The sequence below is a fragment of the Polypterus senegalus genome, unplaced genomic scaffold (genome assembly GCF_016835505.1).
Source record: "Polypterus senegalus isolate Bchr_013 unplaced genomic scaffold, ASM1683550v1 scaffold_5301, whole genome shotgun sequence".
Lineage (NCBI taxonomy): Eukaryota > Metazoa > Chordata > Cladistia > Polypteriformes > Polypteridae > Polypterus > Polypterus senegalus.
Genome location: NW_024385980.1, coordinates 2,758 through 25,000, shown reverse-complemented (window position 1 = coordinate 25,000; position 22,243 = coordinate 2,758). Strand labels below are relative to the sequence as shown.

The 22,243-nt window shown below is 38.3% G+C and overlaps 1 protein-coding gene across 1 annotated transcript; it reads right to left on the bottom strand.

The window, feature by feature from the left end:
• Positions 1-3,306: 3,306 nt before the first annotated feature.
• LOC120522509 (EF-hand calcium-binding domain-containing protein 6-like) lies at positions 3,307-21,590 on the bottom strand (the record flags this gene model as incomplete). Its single annotated transcript, XM_039743419.1, has 5 exons — positions 3,307-3,542; positions 9,605-9,738; positions 13,580-13,694; positions 21,159-21,330; positions 21,423-21,590. Coding segments are annotated over 5 exons (825 nt in total), but the record flags the coding sequence as incomplete, so codon positions are not given.
• Positions 21,591-22,243: the final 653 nt, after the last annotated feature.

Here is a 22,243-nt window from a genome sequence, read left to right as displayed (position 1 = left end):
TTACGTGGGAGGCATGATGATGCGGGACGCAACTCCGCCTCACACGGCGACTGAGCTGCAGGCTATGGCCGTATACAGTATTTGGAGAAAGCAGGTTCCAGTTATGACCGTTACGAGTAGAATTTCGAAATGAAACCTGCCCAACTTTTGTAAGTAAGCTGTAAGGAATGAGCCTGCCAAATTTCAGCCTTCCACCTACACGGGAAGTTGGAGAATTAGTGATGAGTCAGTGAGTGAGTGAGTCAGTCAGTCAGTCAGTCAGTCAATGAGGGCTTTGCCTTTTATTAGTATAGATACAGATTATTTAAATGATGTTAACATTTTATCTGTATAATGTAATAAACATATTTTGCTGCAGTTCATCTTAAAAATTATATCGTCATCATATGTAGGAACAGTGGCTCAGGTTGTGCAATATTGTAACTGTATCGCAAGATTACAGTGAGGTAATTGTACTAATAAGTACAAACAGTTCTACAAGGAGTACTTGATGGACTGATTGAGTGTGTTTATAGTTCATGGGAAGAAACTGTTTCTGAACCACGAGGTTGATACAGGAAAGGCTCTGAAGTGTTTGCTGTTTGAGAGCAGTTCAATAGACTGTGCACATGGCTGAAGCAGCGTGTGCTTGATGCTGTATACCAATAATTCTCTTTCCGATCAGCTGCTGTAGACCTGTGTTTCCATACTCAGATACAATGTGATAAATACTAAGAGTGGTGCACTGAAAGAAACAACGCTAAAGCAGCTATGGTATTTGGAATAGTTTGGCCATTCCGTGGCCCATTATATTGTTACAGGTTAATTACAATCAGATGCCATAAACTAATAAACAATATGCAGTTAATTTCAGTGTATTTGATAAAGCTGCGTCAGGGATGTGGATCTAAAAAAGAAGGGGAAACCACACTGGAACAAAAGCACTGCTTTGACACTGGGTGCCAGCAGTTTGCAAAACCAAGTGGAGAACTTGCGTATGCCAAGCATTTATCTGGCGTGAAAATGTGTGTGGCTTTATGGCAAGTTTAGGTTTTATACATTGCGATATGAGCATGGAAGAGGGCAACATTTTTGTGCATACGGACCGTTTATACGTGAGTCCCCAGGAGATGTGCATGGTTTTCAAGACAGAAACAGAAAGAAACAGATTTATAAGCATACTGTGGATTGCTAGCGAAACTCAGATTGCTTAACCACTAGTCCTAGTCAAAAAAGAATTAAGGAAGTCATTAACAAGAGAAGTATGATTCAGCTGGAGACAAAATGCTAATACTGAGAGCTGAATTGAGAAATGGAAAGCTTTGAGTTTTTACCAGAAAATTAGAACCTAAAACACTAAACCAACACTTGTTCACAAATTAAATCCTTAATCTCGGACAACCTAATAATGCTGTTGAGCTGAAATTTCTAGGGAAGTTTTTATGATACATATCATGGTGCCTTCTGGGAGGTGATCCCAAACAATTATGTAACACTTTTCTAGTGACCCATTTACCTACCCAGTGAAAGTTTAATTTATAATCTATTTAAGACTAAATGTGAAAGTTTTCTCAAACAAAGATATTAAATAAAAACACAGACATGAAATGAAGCTTTTGTTTTTTTTTTAAATATTAAAGTCCCAAAAACAGAAAAAATTATTTAGGCAAAAACAAAATTACTAATGAGAACACATAAGATTTCCAATTCTTAACACTATCCCACTACTACTACCAATAACAGGTTTATGTTGGTATCCAATATGAAGCAACCATCCTCTGGGAAGTGGAACTGTGGCTTTGTACTCTCTACCTGTCTTGTACAGTACAGTTACAAATTACCCTAGCCTCCAAATCTTTGGGGTGTACAAGAACAGGTCATTTTACAAAAAGAGAGAAAACTGGGTTAAGAGTTAGACCTCTGGGGCTATGAGGTACAACTAACTATAGTGCCACCAAGCCACCTCATTTCAATATATGCCTCTGCAATTATTCCCTATCATTTGTATATGACATTTCTTTGCTTCACAGAGTAATTCAAGGCATAGTAAAACATTCTTAATGTTTTTGACATACACAGTAATAGAAGAAAGAGAGATAAAAAAAAAACAATCAGCTGTGGGTAGAAATGGTGGCACAGTTATTAGCTGGGCTTCCTCACAATTCTAGCAGACAGGCCTCAACTCCCAGCCTGATCATCATCTGTGCAGAGTTTTGTATATTCTCCCCATGTCTGAATGGCTCTTTACTGGGTATACTGATTTTCCTTCCCCCATCGAAAGGACAAGCACGTCTGAGTGACCGGCACCTCTAAGCTGACTTGGTGTGAGTCAATGTTGCCGGTAATGAACTGACAACTCATTCATGGTTGGTTTATGCCTCGGACCTACAGTATACTGCTGGAATTAGCTTTGGCCCCATGAACCCATGCTGAACCATGAGGGTTTAGGAAATGGATAGAAACTCATCTGTGAGATTGTCAAGGTCTGTTATACATAAGTCAGTTGCTTGTGCAGCCTCTCACTGAGGCAGCACTGCTTATTATGCCATTTGGAATTCAGATTTGTGCCTTCTGAACCAAAGATCTTTAAAAAAAAGGCATCCTATAAGGTTACAACGAACCAACTGCATATCCCATCATTTTTCAGATTAAGTTTTACATTTCAGGAACATTCATATTTTGTGGTTAAATAAGGCAAAAAAACTGAACAGCTTAAGAACAAATAATTGTTCTTAAGTAACTCTTAAACACAGCCCCAGTGAGGAAGTTTTGGTGTCTGCCAAGCAGATGTTTACCAAGTGCACTCATGAACTAAAGGACGTGCTCTGCAGTAGTCTGATAGGTTGAGGAAATGCAACCTCTTTTGTCTTGAAAAGAGGATCCGCATAGAGTTTTAACATTGATAAAATTGACCCAGAATTTGATCAATTAACTAGTAAGTCATGCAATTGATGACACCTAATAAACGTATTTAAAATGTAAACTAGCAAACGTCTTGGCAATGGAAGAAACAAATACTGATTCATGCAGTTCACAGAACGTCCTCAATGGTATTTAAAAGCACAGCCTACTGGTGAGCTAACTAAACCCACCTGTGGATGTAAGCCTCCCCACTCATCTATCAGACTCCTTACTGCTGTAGCAATGGAGTCAAACTGCTTTCATAATATGTAGAGCTACTGTATATAAGTGACCAAGTAAGCCCTCTGGTATGAGCAAAGTAGGTTAAAGATCATTCTAAAGACCCAGTGTGAAAGACCATCAAGTTTAAAGTCCAGGAAAATGCAGCATGTGCTGTCTTACTTTTAATGGAATTTTGATACAAACCTGTGAACTGATTTAAGCCAAGGGTGAGCTGCTGATGTTTCCCTGACCTGAAACAGTTTTAGGAACTCAGGATAGTTGAGGGTAGAATACGGCCCCAGTCCTAGTAACTTCAGTAGGCGCTGGTATTCTTTCTCCTTCATAATAAACATGAAGCTGTCGACAAGGTCCCGGATATCATGCATTGTGAGGATTCCGTCACGATTCCTGTCCATCTTATAGAATGCAGAATACAGATCCTACAGATAAAAGAAATTAGTTTTACAGAATTACTGCCAACTATTTCATCATATGATTTGTCTATTATGTACCTTTTCCTATAAGAAGTGGTTGATAATTTTTATTCAGCTTAACACATTGAAAAAATTACCCAAATTTCTTTTGTCACGTACAAATCCTAGTACGTCTGTCTGTATAGTTCTAGAATGGAACACTGATAGGTTAAGGGTCATACAGAGAGTCAAAGCTTGGCATTTAACTGGCAACTCTGTCCCACCATGTGTCTCGTCAGTCTCCTAAATAAAAAATGCAGACACTTGGGATCAAATCGGACACTGACTTTTGCCAATGTACATATTGGAGACTGTATATATTGGAATTTTCTTTCTATTATAAGCACTTTGAAATACACTTCAATATTAAAACATGCAATACAAAAAAAATGTTTTGTTGCTTAGCAAAAAACAGTACAAATATACTTTATCTTGCCTATATTCAACAAAATAATTTTCTGCACAGTGAATATTGTACTAATCAATTGGTAGTCATACAATATCAAAAATAAAAACGGAATACTCCAAAACCCCCACCAACCTATTTCCTGTTCTAGTAATTTTCTATTTTATCCAGACTGGATTTTGAACTAAATTTGTACACTTGTGTGATGATCCTGAAAGTTATATGGCTAGGATTCAGAGGTGCCCAGACATTGGGATTAGTTGTGTGTTCCAATTGTCTCTAATCTAAAGACCCCTTTCAGTATTGGCCTAACAGTACCCACATTTCAAAACAAATGAAAATAACTTGTACTGAGCATGGAAAGGTTAGATGTCATATTGCTTCCCTGAAAATTCACACAACTTCACTCTTTCTGCTGAGACTCCCTAGCTGACCATCAATGGCATTATACACTACACAATCTCAAAACAATACATTTGTTATTGAATGTATATTGGGCGCTCAGTTATTCCTTCATTAAGAACATCTTATCATTTTCAATATATAGAAGACACTATGTGTTTTGTCGTGGTAGGGTCCTAGGGTGACCCTATTCCCCTTTATACTTTTTATTATGTAGACCATAATGGATGCCCCAAATCCCACACTCTCACTACACTATCAAGATTAACTGCTTTTGTAGTTCCAACACTTTTTCTTTTACATCTGTAACCTCGGGCAATTTGAGTCCCAGAAAAGGCAGGAAAGAGAGTTTCACATTTATTCATCATATATTATTGATAACATGCCCAAAATTCAAGCAGAGTACAAATGTGAGTGTTGACAAAATAACACAACCTGACAATAGGCTACCAGGTGGCTGTTTGTCTTATAATTGTATTTTGATTGGTCTGGCTTGGTCTTTGCTCCCATATGGCCTTTGAATGGGGTAGCAGAAATAAACAGCATGGCCGGCCAGAGATAGATGGTCTCCTCAGGATGGAAAAGAGAAGAGGGAGAGCCTGTCTTTGCAGGCCTCCTTTATCCACTTCTAATGGTCCTTAACACATCTCTTGAAGAAGTGTTATTGTGTAGTTCTTAATGACTCAGTCCAGGAAGATTCAGAACTTATTCCATCCCAAGCTTTCCTACTGGAGGTCGAAGGAGAGCCATAAATTCTACCTATCCCCTCTATTCCCGCTATGCCGGCCTGCCACTGGCCTTTTATCTCAGCCTGGCTGTATTTCCCAGGCTAGCTGACTTATCAGTTTCTGAGATTTTATCTATACTGGTTCTGTAGTAAGGGCAACAATTGGTTTCTAAATATTTTTATCACAATATTATTACACAGTCCCCATGGCTCTATGTAACAGTTATCACGGGAAGTCTCTGTTACTGTTTGTCACTGTGTCACTCTAAGTGTTTGTACCACTCCAAATTTTCTGTTAAGTGTAAAATGAATGTCTGTCAAAATAAAAGTTGTCAAGTAGAAATGACCCTGCCTTCACAATCCAGCAGGTGGACCCGGGTTAACTGGAAAAGATTGTGAATACTGAAGTGCAAAATGCATTTGTCACTAACACTTGGGACAGGGCTCTCCTGTACACTGAGAAATGATTCTGTTGACATTTATATGGCATTAGCTCAAGAAGCCTGTGTACAGTTGGTCAGTGTATTATTTCATTTGTATTGTAATTTGGAATGTTTTGCTGCAGCGCTGGGCTTTGTAAATAGTGTAAATTGTGTTTTTTTTTTATTTCTCCAATTTGTAATAATTTTTATTTCTTTCTATGAATTATTTCTCTTTAGTTTGTTTTTGTATTAGTGTATGTGGCTAGTAGGGAAGTATTGATCATTGGTGTCTCTGGATCATTTTTTAATGCCTTTCTCCAGCCATTCCTACTTTGTTTCTTTTCTGTAGGGAATCTGATGTCTTGTGACATGTCTGCCCGAAAGTAATTAAATCTTAGTCTCCTTTTGACAAGATATTAAAGTTTATTTACAACAGCAAGGATTACAATTCCGCATTTCACTTTGAACAATGTCAAAGCCTCGAATTTGGGAAATTTTATTTGGTTTGTTACACATTCTTCATTGTATCCAACAACATCTTAGCCTCTTTGAACTGCATTGACAAAGTGTCTTGGCTCATCAAGACATTGTGTGTAAATATTCAATAATTCAAATTTTAAGAATATTAACCTGTCCATTTCAGTTTTCACTCTTACTCCATTGTAGGCTGTATAGTAGATGCAAGTGTCATAAGGTGAGGTCTATGGCCGGGCAAATTAAAAAAAAACAAAAAAGTGCAGGACGGTGTGCAGGTAGGGGGCGATGCATCATGGGGGAGTGGCTGTGTCTTGTTAATATCAATAATAATAATAAATTTTATTTATATAACACCTTTCCCATGCTCAAGGCACTTCATAACGAAGTGGAGAGCAGATTGTGCATTCACGTACAGACGTGCATAGTTTGGCTCATTGCCTTGTTGGCAATTAAGCACACGTGCCCACCAATATTTAAAAGGAGTAGCTGAGAAGTAAGGGAGGAGGAAGAGGATTTGAGGATAAGGAGAGAGGGGACGCCAAAGCAAAATCGGTGGTACAAGCAAGCATAGGTGAGAAGAGGAGGCAGGGCCTCTGTGAGAGAATGAGGGTAACAACACTCTAAGGCAGGGGTCTCCAACTCTGGTCCTGGAGAGCTACTGTGGCTGCAGGTTTTCATTCTAACACTTTTCTTAATTATTGACCAGATTCTGCTGCTAATTAACTGTGCGCCTTAATTTTAATTGATGCACATCTTAAGACTCAGGCTCCTTAATATTTTCTTTTTTCCTTAATTAGCAACCAAACAATATTAAGACACAAAATGTACCAACACATAAACAACAACTTGCTTCCATCACATAATAACTGAAAATAAAGAAAGGTGAAGGCCTCAGTAATGTTGATCTGCTCAGGTCCACAAAACATTTTGACAGCGCTCTTAAAAAATAAAATCAACAGTTTTAGAAATGTCTGCCATGGCAGAATGAGAGCAATGGAATTAAATAACGGGTTCAATTAGCAATGAGAATTGGCTTCAAATTAAGAAACTGAATGAAGTGAAGTTGGTTGGAGTTTGAGGCCTCAACTTAGTTGGTCATCTGTTGGCTCACTTCACATCAAATTTATGTTTAGGTGCCGTTTAAGGAAAAAATAATTAATTCAGCGGTCAGAGTCTCAAGAAAAGTCAATCAAAATATAGGGAAATAGTTAATTAGCAGCAAAAAGTGCTCACTAATTAGGAGAAGAGTTAGAATGAAAACTTGCAGCCACAGTAGCCCTCCAGGACTGGTGATAGAGACCCCTGCTCTAAGGGGTATCCCTTATGAGTTTAGAGTAAGAGGGAATTGCATAGGCCTCCCAAGATCCAGGTAGTGCGATATGCTGTTTGGGAGGACAAAGCGTTGGCTAGGTGTGTCTCGACCAAAGCCAAAGAGGGCAGACAGGTAGGATGAGAGTCGTTCAATGGCAACTGCAGCTGTCGCCATTTTCTTTGGTGAGCTGGACAGACAGGAAGAGAGAGCTAATCTTGCCACAGAGGCTAACTTAATGCCCTGAAGCATTCGAAAAGTTTTTTTTAAAGTATTTGTTGATTGTTTTTAGCCTACACATATGAAGTGCCCATTCTTTATGGAATACTTCATTAATTGTTTATTTGCTGAACTGCACTTTACTATTTTGCTTTTTGTTTAAATAAATATACACTATGCACTTTTGGACAATGTGAACTGGGTTGTTATCTCTCACTCACTGCTGTGCCCATCTCGGTTACGAAATATTAGAGGGGGGCAAGTGTACGGTGAGCCACCTGGACATTGAACCTTGACAGAGAGTTACAACTTTACTGTACTCTGTGCACAAGACAATAATGAACTTATTAACCTGTATGGGCCAACAAAAGACAGCAACTCACTTTCACTTACAATGCAGGAGTAATCACATGTAATATGCAAAAAAATAGGCTAATTCTATAAAGAATTTCACAGGTCTGAGCATGCTGGTCATCTTTATGATTATTTGGCATAATTTTGATTACTCTGAAATGAGTGTAGAGACTCTATACATTTCCTTTAGAAAGTCTAAAGTCCTCAAGTCAAGTCAAGTTGGGGAGCATGCACTGGTACAGTGCGTTACCGCACCCACTACACGTCGAAACAGCTCGGGATCCCGGTTGGCAACTCCCCAGGCAGACACACAGTCCAGTCTTTCCCTCCGGAAATGACCCTCTATCTTCCACAGCTAGGTGTTATGTGGGCGACCCCTTGGCCTAGTCCAGCCACTTGGATCTTATGAGCCGTATCACCCTCGAAGAACGCGCCCCATGGCCGTAGTACCGTAACTGACGCTCCCTCAAAATGCAGGTAATGTGCCTCATTCGGGACTCCATGAGCAACCGCTCATTCAACACAAAGTCAATCTAAAGGTACCCAAGGATTTTCCGGAGAGACACACAACAACAACAAGAACATTTATTTATATAGCACATTTTCATACAAACAGTAGCTCAAAGTGCTTTACATATTAAAATATAGAAAAATGAAAGACACAATTATAAAACAAAATAAATCAACATTAACATCGAAAAGAAAGGAGTCCAGTCTTCGTCTCAGGTCACTGGATAGCGTCCATGTCTCACAACCATATAGTAAGACAGGAAGCACCATGACTCTAAAGACTTGAACCTTTGTCCTTTTGCATAGATATCAGGAGCACCACACACCACTTTCCAGCGACCTCATGACCCCCATGCTTTCCCAATCCATCTACTGACTTCACAGGAAAAGTCACCAGAGACATGAATGTCACTGCCAGGGTAAGTAAACCTCTCAACAAGGTCAACACTCTCTCCGCAAACAGACACACTGCTGATGGCTGTGCCCAAGAGGTTTATTAAAGGCCTGGATCTTGGTTTTTATCCAGGACACTCGCAAGCCCAGACACTCCGACTCCTCACTCAGTCTCTCAAGAGTCCCGGTCAAAGCCTCCATTGACTCCGCTAAGATCACAGCATTGTCAGCAAAGTCTAGATCCGTGAATCTTTCTTCACCAACAGATGCCCCACAGCCGCTGGACCCCACGAACTTGCCCAACACCCTGTCCATACAAGCATTGAAAAGAGTAGGAGCAAGAACACACCCCTGACGAACCCCAGAAAAAAACTGGGAAAAACGCAGAGGTCCTGCCTCCACTCTGCACAGCACTCAAAGTACCATTGTACGGCCAGCCATGATATCCAGCAACCTCAAGGGGAACCCGTGAACCCTCAGGATGTCCGACAGGGCAACTCGATCAACTAAATCGAACACTTTGCGAAAATCGACAAAGGCTGCAAAGAAACTCTGCCGATATTCGCGTTTGCATTCTACAAGAACCCTCAGCACCAGGATGTGGTCGATAGTAGACTTCTTAGGTGTAAAACCAGACTGTTCCGGTCGCTGGTAGGTGAGCAAGTGATCACGGATCCTATTGAGGACGACCCTAGCAAGGATTTTAACTGGCACCGAGAGCAGTGTTATCCCCCTGTAGTTGCTGCAATCCAGGATTCCTGAAATGCATGGTTAAATGAGCCTTTGATCACATATTGTCTTATGACTTACCCCAAACTTCTCGTTCATTTTGTTCATCATTTGGCCAAGGCACTCTTCCGCTGTCATATAATGAACTTGAGTGCCATTCACATGGTGGTTTGAGCCAATTGGGGCGCCTACATTGGATCTGTTGAGGTAGAAGCCTGAAAAAAAGAACCATAAAACAACAAAATGGATACGCATACTCGCCCTTACTGCAAAATGTGTGACGTGAAAGAGCCTTAACTATGGTATTGATCTTCCATCTTTATATACATATAAATCTGTGTTTTTATTTATTGAACAATACTCATTGAATTGAAGAATACCTAACTGATGATAAACAGCAGCTGAAAAATGATTAAAAATGAGGGTCTGAAAGATTTTTTTTGCATTTTTTAACAATAAAGTCACCTTAATTCTTTTTTTTCCTCAAATAAAATGTATCATCATCGAGTGTCCATAAAAATTACAGACTCACTGAGCATGCATTTAATTTGGAGTAAAAATGCCAAATACAATCACCTTGGGAAAAGAAGATGATGAAGCATTAAGAATTAAGCTATTACGTCAACAGGAAAAGTAGGGAAAGTAACAAATACTCATGATATATGCATTATATTTATAACTGTATTATGTTTACTAGCTGTGCTATTTTTGTTGTACCTCTGATTGTCTCATTTCTTATTCTGCTTTGTTCTGCACATCCATCTCAGCTCTTATTACTGTAATTAAATTAGCTTAATAAAAATTCCATCCATCATCAAGTACCATTGATCCAATTCAGAGTCATGAGGGGCCGGACCATATATCCCTGCAGTGCTGGGGGCAAGCCAATGAGCCAGGAGCCAGCCCTACACAGGAGCCCAGACCAGGGCAGGACTCAATTATACATTACACTCACTTGCTAAGGTGCGATTTGGAGTCATTGATTGACCTAACATAAATACATTTCAAATGTTGGGGGGAAACAAGAGTGCAGAGAGAAAAAGCCACGCATACACTATACACAGAAAAATGTACAAAATTGACATTGACAGTGCTAGGCTTGAATTTGCAGCTTGTAAGTCAGATGTGCTAACCGCTGTGTCAAAATGCCACACTAAAAGTCAATTTCATACTGAAAATGAAATGAGTTTGAAATATGACTTTGGCTAGTCAGTGTCCATCTAATGTGTGTCTGGAGTAGGGTATGCAGAAGAAGAATTAAGGTCACACAGGCTGTTAAAGGCTCAACATAAGGTGCAGCACAGATGGAATGAAAAAGATGGAATGCCAGAGCTGGAGGCAAAACACTAACATTTGAGAAAACAAAGGGCAAGATTTTAAAAGTTGGTTGGTCAGCATTGGGATGATACAAGAACTAGGGCTGAATCATTCATTTGCAAATACTGAATATATTTAAGCTTTTACTGTGCAGTGAATATACAAAAAATGAACTGTAGTTTCAAATTTCTCCTCTCTGCTTCGGTAAAATGACATCTCCTTTCTGTCCAAAAAATGTAAAGGATTTTGCTTTTCAGACTTGAGCCATTCTGAAGAGCTTCATTGCAGCTTGGCGCTTTACCTTATCTGGAAAAGGGAGCCAGAATAGCATGACTTAATATGGCGTGCAGCTTTCTAACGTCGCTCCTCTAAGCATGGTATAAGAGAGAATGGTGGAAAGCCACACTAAAGAACCTTAAGCAAAAGAATAATTAGTGAAAGGATAAATTCCATCTATCCATTATTCAACCAGCTATATCCTAACTGCAGGGTCACGGGGGTATGCTGGAGCCAATCCCAGCCAACACAGGGCACAAGGCAGGAAACAAACCCCGGGCAGGGTGCCAGCCCACTGCAGGGCACACACACACACACCAAGCACACACTAGGGGCAATTTAGGATCGCCAATACACCTAACCGGCATGTCTTTGGACTGTGGGAGGGAACTCATGCAGACACGGGGAGAACATACAAACTCCATGCAGGGAGGACCTGGGAAGTGAACCTGGGTCTCCTAACTGGGGGGCAGCAGCGCTACCACTGCACCACCCATGTCGCCCTGAAAGGATAAATTCATTAAAACTTTTTGACAATTTTTTTTAAGATTAAATGTGCCAAATTAAAAAAAAAAAGGTCTAAAGGGGCTGAGTTCTATCATGTGGATAGACAGACAGACAGACAGAGCTATTGCAGTAGGTGCTCCTCACATTATATGTGAACACACCTAAAAAGATTCAGACAGTGTATTAGGAAAATCACTAATAGATAAGGTGAGAAACAAGACAAACATTATGTAGCTTAGCTTATGGCATGAAGGGTTTTGGGTGTCAAGATCAACATGTATTTCTACAGCACATTTTCATACAGTGTAGCTCAAAGTGGTTTACAAAATGTCAAAGAAAAAGAAAAAACAAATAAGATTAGGCAAGAATATTAAAAAATAAGTAATAAAAAAAATCCATCCAATTTTATAAAAATTAGATATATAATTAATGGAAGGATAGCATTCTTATCTACAATATCATATTGTAAGTTTCTAAAGGTGAGTCTGATGATGGGATCAGAAGGCTGGGAGGACAGAAAAAACAAACAAGCACAAAAGAATAAACAATTCCAGTTAAGTAGGAGAAGCAAAACAAAATCTGCAGGGGTTCCAAAGCCAAAAGGCCTCACAGCCCCCACTGTCACTAGCTTCAGCACTAATTAGCGGCTTATATCCCACCGCCCCCATTTGATAATGCTGCCACTTTAAGGCATCAGTTAGATCTGTTAGAAAAGGTGGACAGGAGTGTCACTCGTGGAGTTTTCATGCTGTCTACAAGTGGAGAGGCCCCTGGTGGAGTCTGCACATTGTCAACAGTGGGATTCCTGTGGAGTTTTCGCGCTATCAATGAGTAATCAGGGCTTGTCTCTCAAAGATCAAGGGATGGACGCCTAAGTCCATTAGATGGTTTAGTGGGGGGGAGATCAGAAGCTAAAGCCCTGGAAGCCCCCACCTAACGATGCCACTGCTTGAAAGGATTTTGTAGGGTGCATTTTAGTTTTTATTCCTTCTCAAAGAATATAAGATACTTAATAAAACTGAAATAATAATCTAGCTACATGTCACTAAAATATTTTGATTGTCATGGATGAGTCTGCAACTGTTATTTTATAAAACAAACAAAGGATTCTTAAAATTCTAATTTCTTCTGAGCATGGATTGTTAATACTCAGTGTTTTTAGGAAAGGCACCAATTCTCCTAGATTAATAAAGTGGCTTAAGCCAGTGGATGGATAGGTAACATATTATTACAAATAATTAATGACATTCTTGGCTAGAAAATTCTAGAAATATGTTCTCCCGAAGCATGGTCATCAAAGCCAGAGCGCATCAGAGTGAAGTGGGTTATACAATGTGGCAGTAAACAAGAATCAGACTCACATGCATCTTTTTTTCTTTTTATTTTGCAGAGTGAGGTCAGACGAGTGCTTCCCTGTGCTGTCTCATCTCGACTTTTTAAGTTATTAACTGCAAATAAAGATGGCTGAACTTGTTTGGCTTGCTGCTCTGGTGATTGAAATACCAAGTTCAAGCTCAAAATACTTTTTGTTATCTTTAAGGATTTGTTTTTCTGCTTAACAAATTCTGTCCTAGACTTGAACCCATCACTCACATTACATAAAAAACAATTAAAATCAAAGGGTTCTCAAGTAAAATTTTTGGATGTTCACATCAGTTTTATAAAAAATGTTATATAATGTACAGCAGCTTCTAAATATGAGGAATAGCTTAAAACTAATCAGATGAATAGAAATTAAGTTCACCACACACAGCGTTGATTCTTGCTTTGTGTCTGGTGATGTCGGGGTTGGCTCCTCACATCACAACCCAAAAAAAGATTAAGATAATTCAATAATGAAAGGACTGATGGATGCAAGTTAATTTAAGAAGTTAAATAATGAAAACAGTCACAATAAAAGTAAACATAATCTTTCCCTGGAATTTTACAGGCATTCTTATCTGTGTATTTCCTTACTTTCAAATGCAGCCAGAAAATCATGGTAAGTCATGCCTTCATTCTTAAAGCCAAGTGCATCTGACAGGGTTTGGAATTGCTCATTATCCATGATCATTCCACAGTTGTCCAGAAGCTAGGGAACAAAAAGCAAATAAATAATATATGCATAAGGCCAAAATCAGTAATAGAATAAAAACACAAAATTCAGATTGTGCCTTTTTATTTTAGAACAGACAACCAGAGTACAGAGGATCAGAGGGTCTCAGTGCTTGGAGAATGGCTGCACTGGGACCAAATAACAGTGAGCCAAATAAGTTGGAAGACTGCTTTAACACAAAGAATGAATGGCAATGTTGCTAATTTATTTTATCCTTTGTCACACATGTGCATAAGTGGATCACCCTCCAGGCTCATCTGAGTCTCGCTTGTTAGGAAGGGTGCAAGGAAGTGCACCCACTCATGTTGAGGCCACTGCTGGTGCACTCGAATATGAGCAAGTAATGCTCCATATCATTCCAAGTGTGCAGCTGGATGAGAAAATGTGCGGGCCCTTGGACCCCAGCTGAAGTAATTGGTTCATGACGAGTGTCAGCATCAAGCAGCTCTGCCTGCTGTACCTGGAGTTGGTTCACCTGGTCCACAAGCTGACAGATTGATTCTGCCAGGTTTACTTGGTCAGCCATCCTGTCGACTACGCCATTTGTGGTTGAGTGAGGAACAATATGTCCAAGAGAGAAATGCTGGGGTTGAGAAATGTTGGTATTAATTAAAGGAAAAATCAAAACAAAAATAGTGCTCTGTGGTGCAAAACATAAACTCCACCTTGCAGTGTGCTCTTTCACAAAGTGACCATCCTTTCGGCAGGCTTGTCGTTTATTGATGGGGGACAGGGAGGGAGGGAGGGAGGGGAGTGGTGGGGAGATAGATAGATAGATAGATAGATAGATAGATAGATAGATAGATAGATAGATAGATAGTTTATTAATCCCCAAGGGGAAATTGGTCTCACTGAACATCTTCTCAGTACTGTGGAGGGAACAGAAGAAGATATCAGCACCCCCTCAGATGGGCCCAGAGAGTGGTCCACTGATGCGCTTGCATGACACCTTACATTTACTAATATCACTCAGCATTTATTACATGAATAATAATACCTTATTTCAAGAGGAGCGCATAATTCTTGCATTTTTAAAATTTTACTATTGTTGTTGGTGTTTATTTGATTCAAAGGGTCTACTGAATATCCATTTCAAAGGATGACCTAATGTGTGCATCCCAGTAAAACTGAGAAAAGACAAGTTAAGTGGTGTGATAATTGTCAGAAGAGGACTCTGAGAAAGGATTCTGAGTTGGAAACTTTGTGGTTTAAAGCACAACACCCTAAGCCATTTTACTTCAAACCCTAAAACACATGAATAGCCAGTTACCTGACACAGTATAAGATCAGAATTTCTGTTGTAGTATGTAATTTGGATGTCTAAGATGGCTTCCGAAAAACAATGTTAAGGGTTACGTCTCCATTAATTACTGTAAATGATTCACATTATACTAGGCAAAAATATACTAACGCCATTTTGAATTAAATTGTAAATGGGAATTGGACCAGTAATAGCAACATGGCCTTTGGTTTTCTTAGGTGAATATTGAGTGTAAAATTGTACTAAATTAAAAAAAAAATCTTAGCTTGCCCGCAAGACAACAAGTCAGCTCTAGTAAATTTAAAACATTTGTAACTTTCAAGCCTTGTTTCCTTCATGTTTCAAATTAGTTCCTTTTGTGATTTTCAATTGAATTATATGAATGATTAAAGAAACACTTAACTCCTTTAATTCCCTAAAAAATCATTTAATAGATCAGTTCTATCATCCTGAATCAGAATTCAGTTATGCTCTGCATTTCCAGCCCCTTATGTACAGTATTTATTGTATATATTAAAACTGACATGAGCCATTCAAAGCATGGAGGGCCTTGTCATCTCCAGCCTGGTGCAATGTTTTGCCATTTTTCATACTGAATACTAAAGTGGTCGTTAGTGAGAGATTTTGTCTAAATGAGTAGAAATAAAGAAAACCATGACAGAATGTAAGTGAAAAGCAATCCAGCATTATTTAGATAAGTTCAAACAAATCCAATTACTTACAACATAAAAAAAAAACATAGCAGCCTTGAATTAAGTAATAAGAAGGGTTCAGTAATGTTTATTTCACAAAAGAACTAAAACAGGAAAAGAACCAATTAGTACAGAAAAATACCATTAATAGAATTGAACCAAAAGATCAGAGTAATCAATATGGTTTCAATACATAAGATTAAATGAAGAATTAATGAATCAATAAACAATCATTCAGTTTTAGTTTCATATCCATATCTAAATATTACACAAAGGTCATATACCAATAATGAATAATTATAATGAAATAATAAAATTATTACATTTTACTAATAAAACTGATAGTTATTTAGTTCAAAACTCTAAATTAAGCTTGTTTTTCAAAACTGTTCTACAACTCCTGAATAATTATCTAAGCCAACATGAGTATTAAACAATATAAACAAAATATAACTAGTAACACCAATCCCAAAGTCACTCTCAAGGGAAGAATCTATATATATAACTAGTCAAGTAAGTCAAGACACCCATGGAAAGCACTCCGGAAGGGGCGTGGATTCACTAAGCCGCCAACAAGTAAGACACCTATGGCGCACGCAGGAAGGAGCCACACGAGAGGTGAATCGCCATATGCGGCGTGTAAAACGGTTTGCGAGGGGTATCCCATGGGATCCTTAAAACAATCCTGAAGTTAAAAAACAATGAAGTAAGCAGTCTTTAAAAACCGAGTTTTCGGTTACGACACACGACCACGTGCACCATAGCAAATTGTTTTACACGCTACATACAGCAATTCGCATCCGCGACAAATGTGCGTCTTCTTAGATGCTCCTGCAGGAACACGGAAAGTCTACGTGAGTCACAGGTGCATCTGGACTGTGCAAAGACGACAACAACTCAAGTGACGAGTTGGAGGTGGGCTCATGAGCGATGGCGGTCCACCAGTTTTCAGTCACGGACGATTGTGTGTTGGTTCATTCCGTGCATTGTTACAATGTTGCTTTTCTTGCTGATTTATTACATTACCAATTTTTCAAATGTTAATTTTCTCCCTGTGCTTAAAAATCATTAAAAAACCGGCCTGATTATGCAGCGCATGGTACACCGCGGGTTGGCTAGTTCTTTTAAAATAAAGATGCCCGATTCAGGTTTATCTACATTGCTGTGTGTGTTTCTTTTCTGTGCTCAATAAAATGTATTAAAGAAACAAGGCTAGAAATAGGATATACAGTAGTACAGTAAATCAGAAAGGGCTCATGGACAAGGCCTAGGGCAATTCGTGAAGCATATTGTTTCTTTTAAAAATTTTATTTGCTTTGGTACATTTACTGTATTTGCTATTTAGGTTAGTACTATTAATCAAAAGCATTAAGGTTTGTGCATTTAATGAAACTTGTACTTTAAGTTTTAGGATCTAGATAGTCAGTATCCTGATAAATTTGGTGTAATTTTTGGACAGTTGTTGCTTTTTTTTTTACTAATCCTGATGTTTATTTTCAATGTCAGGTATGCTATGTCATCATTTTGCCATTTTGTGGAGGGTTTTTTTTGACTGAACAAATCATTTTGTGTATTATTTTATGTTGTTTTTGGCAAAAACACAGGTGGCTAACCAAGTGATCTAATGGCATTTGATGTCATTACACTGCTACTATAAAAGATGGTGGCACACATTAACCGTTTTCCAAACTTTTCAAAAACAAAAGGAGTGGCTTTCAAACATTTACCACTTAATACTAATAACAAGATTGTGTTTATTTTTTTGACTTTGCATTTGGATGAGGTTAAGATGAATTTAGATTTTCACCATACCTCTGAATATAAAATCTGTGTTATTTTTCCTTCAGAACACTAGCATTAAGTGAACAGTTATGTCTTACATATGTTCACTCAAAAAGCGGGTCTTAAAAATGGATCACGTTCCAGTTTTGAATTATCACAATTAACAAAGTGATGTTAAGCTCTAATACAAATGTATACTAAACATTTGTTTTGTGTGACTGATTCTCATCTTCTGCCTCAGTCAAAAACTATACACATCACTTATTTTTAACAAAAAAAAAAAAAAACCCTCTTTTTTATGGAAAACATCCAAAACCAACACCTTCCCTCCTTAATCATGTCTAATCTAAGTAAATTAAATTAATTTCCCCCTGTAAGCATTAGCTCATGTTTAGGGAGTTTTAATAAAGTTTATTGATTTATTTAAAAAAGGAAGGAGGAGCAATTAATGAGGCTAGGTGTTGTGGCCTGCAGAGGACACAAGTTCAACTCACACGCTTTTATATTTTCTTTGTCTGAAATGCTTTCCCTCATTTCCTACCTGCACAGCACAGTTCAAAACACTAATACTAACACAGTACACACGGCACACTTCTTTCTTTTCCTTTCTCTTTGTCTCTCTCTTTGCCTCCATGCCATCTCCTCCTCCCGACTCTGGCTCCCAGAGTAATGGCAGCTGGCTCCTTTTAAAGGGCATCTGGAAATGCTCCAGGTGTCCGTGATCTTCTTCTGGCAGCACTTTTGGGTGTGGCGGAAGTGCTGCAACAAAGGGCTCAGCAAAAATCCTGCAGCAACCCCTGGTGGCACCCATAGAACCCAACAATGCTGTGCCAAACTCCAACTCCCATGGAGTCCTGTGGGACTCCGATGCATCACTGCAACCCAGGGAGGCTGTCATCTAGTGCTCCAGGGGAAGTAACACCCTGTAAATAAGCTCTCTCCTCATGTCTTTCCGCTGTAGGCCAGGCATCACATTCTCTCCCATGTCTATGTAGGGGTTTTCTCCAGGTGTTCCTGTCGTCCTCCACACTGTGTATATACTGTACTTAAAGTGGCCTGGTATGATTTAATCATTACTAATGGAGGTGAAATGAATGGTTGAAGGCTTGGTGTTCCATCAAGAAAAGGATTTGAAATGTTTCTTTGAAATTGATATTGCCTTCACTGTAAACCATATATTAATTGCATTAACAAATGTATTGTTTTGATAAAAATTTTCTTAGCAATGCTTAGAAATCACTTCAGTTTGGTTTTTTTTTTTCAGTACCTCCAGACTCAACAATTTAAGAAAACTGCCACATATGATTTACCATTTGAAAAGTCTTGATGTCTAGTTATGGAAGCTATTGGTGCTTTTTGGGGGTTGCTCTCTATTTTTGGTCTTCTAGACCTGAAAACCCCCTCATTTGTAAGCCATTTTTGGACCATATTTTGTGCAGGAAATTACACCCTTATGATAAAGAGTAAACCAATAGCTATGTTAAGCAAAAATGATCATAAGGACATGAAGTTGTGCATATCAGGTACATTGAGCCAAGGGGTTCATCCCCTAATGGGATACTCCTTTTTGCAAAACTTAAATAACTACTATTTGCATGCAGAGTGCTGTTTTATGCAATTTTAAGGTTGCTGATCATGATTATAATAATATTTTTAAATTCTTTATTGGTGGTCCTAGGCCTTACTGCCAGTTCCAGAAGGACAAACATAAGCATATGGGGCATCATTTTAGACTATTTGAAGTTCAATTATGATGAATATGGTGTTATTTTTGATCCTTTACTAGGGATCTAGCAGAGTATAAAAGTATAAAAAAAATGAGAGTATAAACAAATGAGAAATTTCTACTTGAATTTTGAACATCTAGACTTTGAACATTTAAATTGAAGGAAAAATTTTAATATTTAAGTAAGTGAAGCAATTATGTACAGTTCTTATGAACACCCTGAATTAGGGTGGCTCACACTAATTCAGACTTTTTAATGCATTGATTTTTCAAGGTCTCTGATTGACCTTCAGGTTGTGGAAAACTGGTGCCAAAGTTAGCGGAAAAAGTAAAAGCAGAATCTGGCATTGTCAGATTTCTGTTGATCTTGAACTCATATCATAGTTGTTGTTTCAGGGCAGTCATGTACCTTCAATCAATCAGGTTTAAAGTACTGCTCAAAAAAGATACACAATGCACAGTTTAAAAGATTTACGAAACAAATTTCCACAGCAGTTATCAATGGACACGTTTTTGAAGGACACAGGGATACATTTCGGATCAAAACCAATTGGACTGAAGTCTATAACAACAGTATAGGTCCATTTTTTTCAGAAGTTAGCATTGTGTATAGGTCTTAATATGCAGGACGGATATAATTTGGTAACCGCTTGTTCTAAAATGTTATTATGTCTTTTCTAGGATGCAATCATCCAGTAACTGAATAGAACATAATATAATATAGTGATGAAAACTGTTATTTTCTCTTATAGAATCATACTGTGAACATAACGATAGTTTTTTGACCCCATCAGCAAACTTCCATTTAGGTGGAAGCAAAAATCTCTGAATTTAATTAAATCATTATTATATCAAGTCCCTGTTTTATGATGTTGGAGGTTGAAGTTTAAAGCGAAGTGGTTTAAGTGAAATGACTAAAATGTCAACCTTGTTACGACTGCAAGGAGAACAGAAATCCAGTCATAGTAGTCATACACCAAGGACTAACCAGTAATACAAAAAAATCTGTGTAAAGATCCTCTCATCACACTGAAAACATAAACACTCTGTATAAAAGGCCCCCCACTAAAAAGAAATGGGGACCTTAATGCAATGAGAAGGATATTGTTGCCCATCTCACCACTGTATCATTCTGTATTAATTTAACTAGCGTAAGTAACAGTACAGATAACATGCCCTCTATCCCATTCCCTATGTGCTTTAATGAGCGTGTGAGCACTTGATTGTGTTAAGAATTCTTACCTGGCACCAATTAGTTCTGGCTGAGCTGGAGGGGGTTTTTATGACCCTGAATTGGATCAACAGCCTCTCTTATCCTTCACTTTACTGTTTCTGCTGTGCTGCCTATAAGCACTTAGTCTCAGACGACTATATAAGTGTCATGCTTTATTTTGTATTCAATGCCAGAATGTTTGTAATTGCTATTTATTTTGTGTTTGAATTATAGAATCATATTATCTGCCTTGTTATCGTCTGTTATTTCATTTGTACTCCTGTGACGCTGATGGCGCATGCTATTAAATTGATTGGTGAGCTCTCATTGTGCTGTTTTCATGTACTCAGTATATTATCTCTTGTGTACATGCAATGCCTAGCTTTTATTATCATAATTGCATTAATTGATTTGTAACATACTAGCCCACCAATCTGTATTTGTTATTTATTAACAGCATGTACCATTCAAAGGTGCTACACAGGGCAAACAGATTTAAAGACACTATGATATCATTTTTATTTTATTTTTTTTACATTGATCCACTTTTTTGCAGACCATTCCATGATTAAAAATAGCTTCTGTAGGCTCTTTTCTGAAGTACAAAATTAGAAGCGCATTATTTCCTCTACTGTGCAAGACTAACGCACATGGAGCTCATTTCCTAATTTTTGTATGCCTGTCATGCCTCATAAAACCAGCAAAACGTTCATAAGTTTCCTTATTTATACCATGCGAAGCTCATCACATTAACATAAATTTTTACCTTCTTCAAATCTTTCTTGGTGACTCGTCCATTAGGTTGCTGGCAGTTGGCCAGGAAGCTTTCCCTGATGGTGGCATCACGCTGTGCCATCTGCTCTTTCAGTTTAAATATAATCTCCTGTACTGTCATTTTCTTAGTTAAACAATTTGCTTCTTTGTCAATCTGCTTCATCCTGTGAAATAAATGCAGTCCAGGTTTTATTTCTCATTAAAGATGCAGCACTGCAGCCACAAGACAAACAAAAACAACTTTCTTAAAAGTTACCTTTCAGAGTGATCAGCTCTCCTCTCCTCCTCTCTTTGCTGACTTCCCTCGGACACCTGTGTACTTACACCGGCCAGGTCACCAGGCTGCACTGAAACACCAAGGCTGTCCAAGAACTGCTTGTAAAAGATTTCACCGGTTGTCAAGTTTTTACAAGGCCCACAGAGCCTGAAAAAACAAGCAAGTTATGGAAAAAATGTGACGTACATAGTTCATTAACAGAAGGCAACTGAAAGCTTTTTGTATTAATAGACTTCCAACTAAAAATTCTGAAGGCCAATTTCTGTTTCCTTTTGTAATCAAAGCAGCAAGATTAACTAAGAAAATCCTGAAAAACAATCCTGGTCTTCAGAATGGTTTCTTGAGATACCCTTGGAGAAGATGAAAGCTTCATTTATAATATTCTTGAAAAACAAGCCAACAGGATGGAGAAAATTACAGAGAAAAGCCAGGCTTTATCAATGAATGTTTTATATAGCACTAGCTTTGCTACCTGTCTAAGATGGGTTGAAATCTAAGTAATCAATGTAGGCCTCAGCATTTACGTTTACAATGTGTATGTCTCTATTTTATGCCATTTAATATGGAATTCGTAAAAGCAAGTGTTAGTGTTTGTACACGCCATCTGTTGGAATAAGAATCCAATGCATATGTCTCTGTTATATGACATTTGTTATGGGATTCATAAAAGCAGGGTTAATGTTTGTGATGCACCATCTTTTGGAATGACAAATGCAATTCATTTTATTACTAAAAATGTTTATGATGTTCCATCTTTTAGAATGACAGATACATAGCTATGAGATGGATACACAAAAACA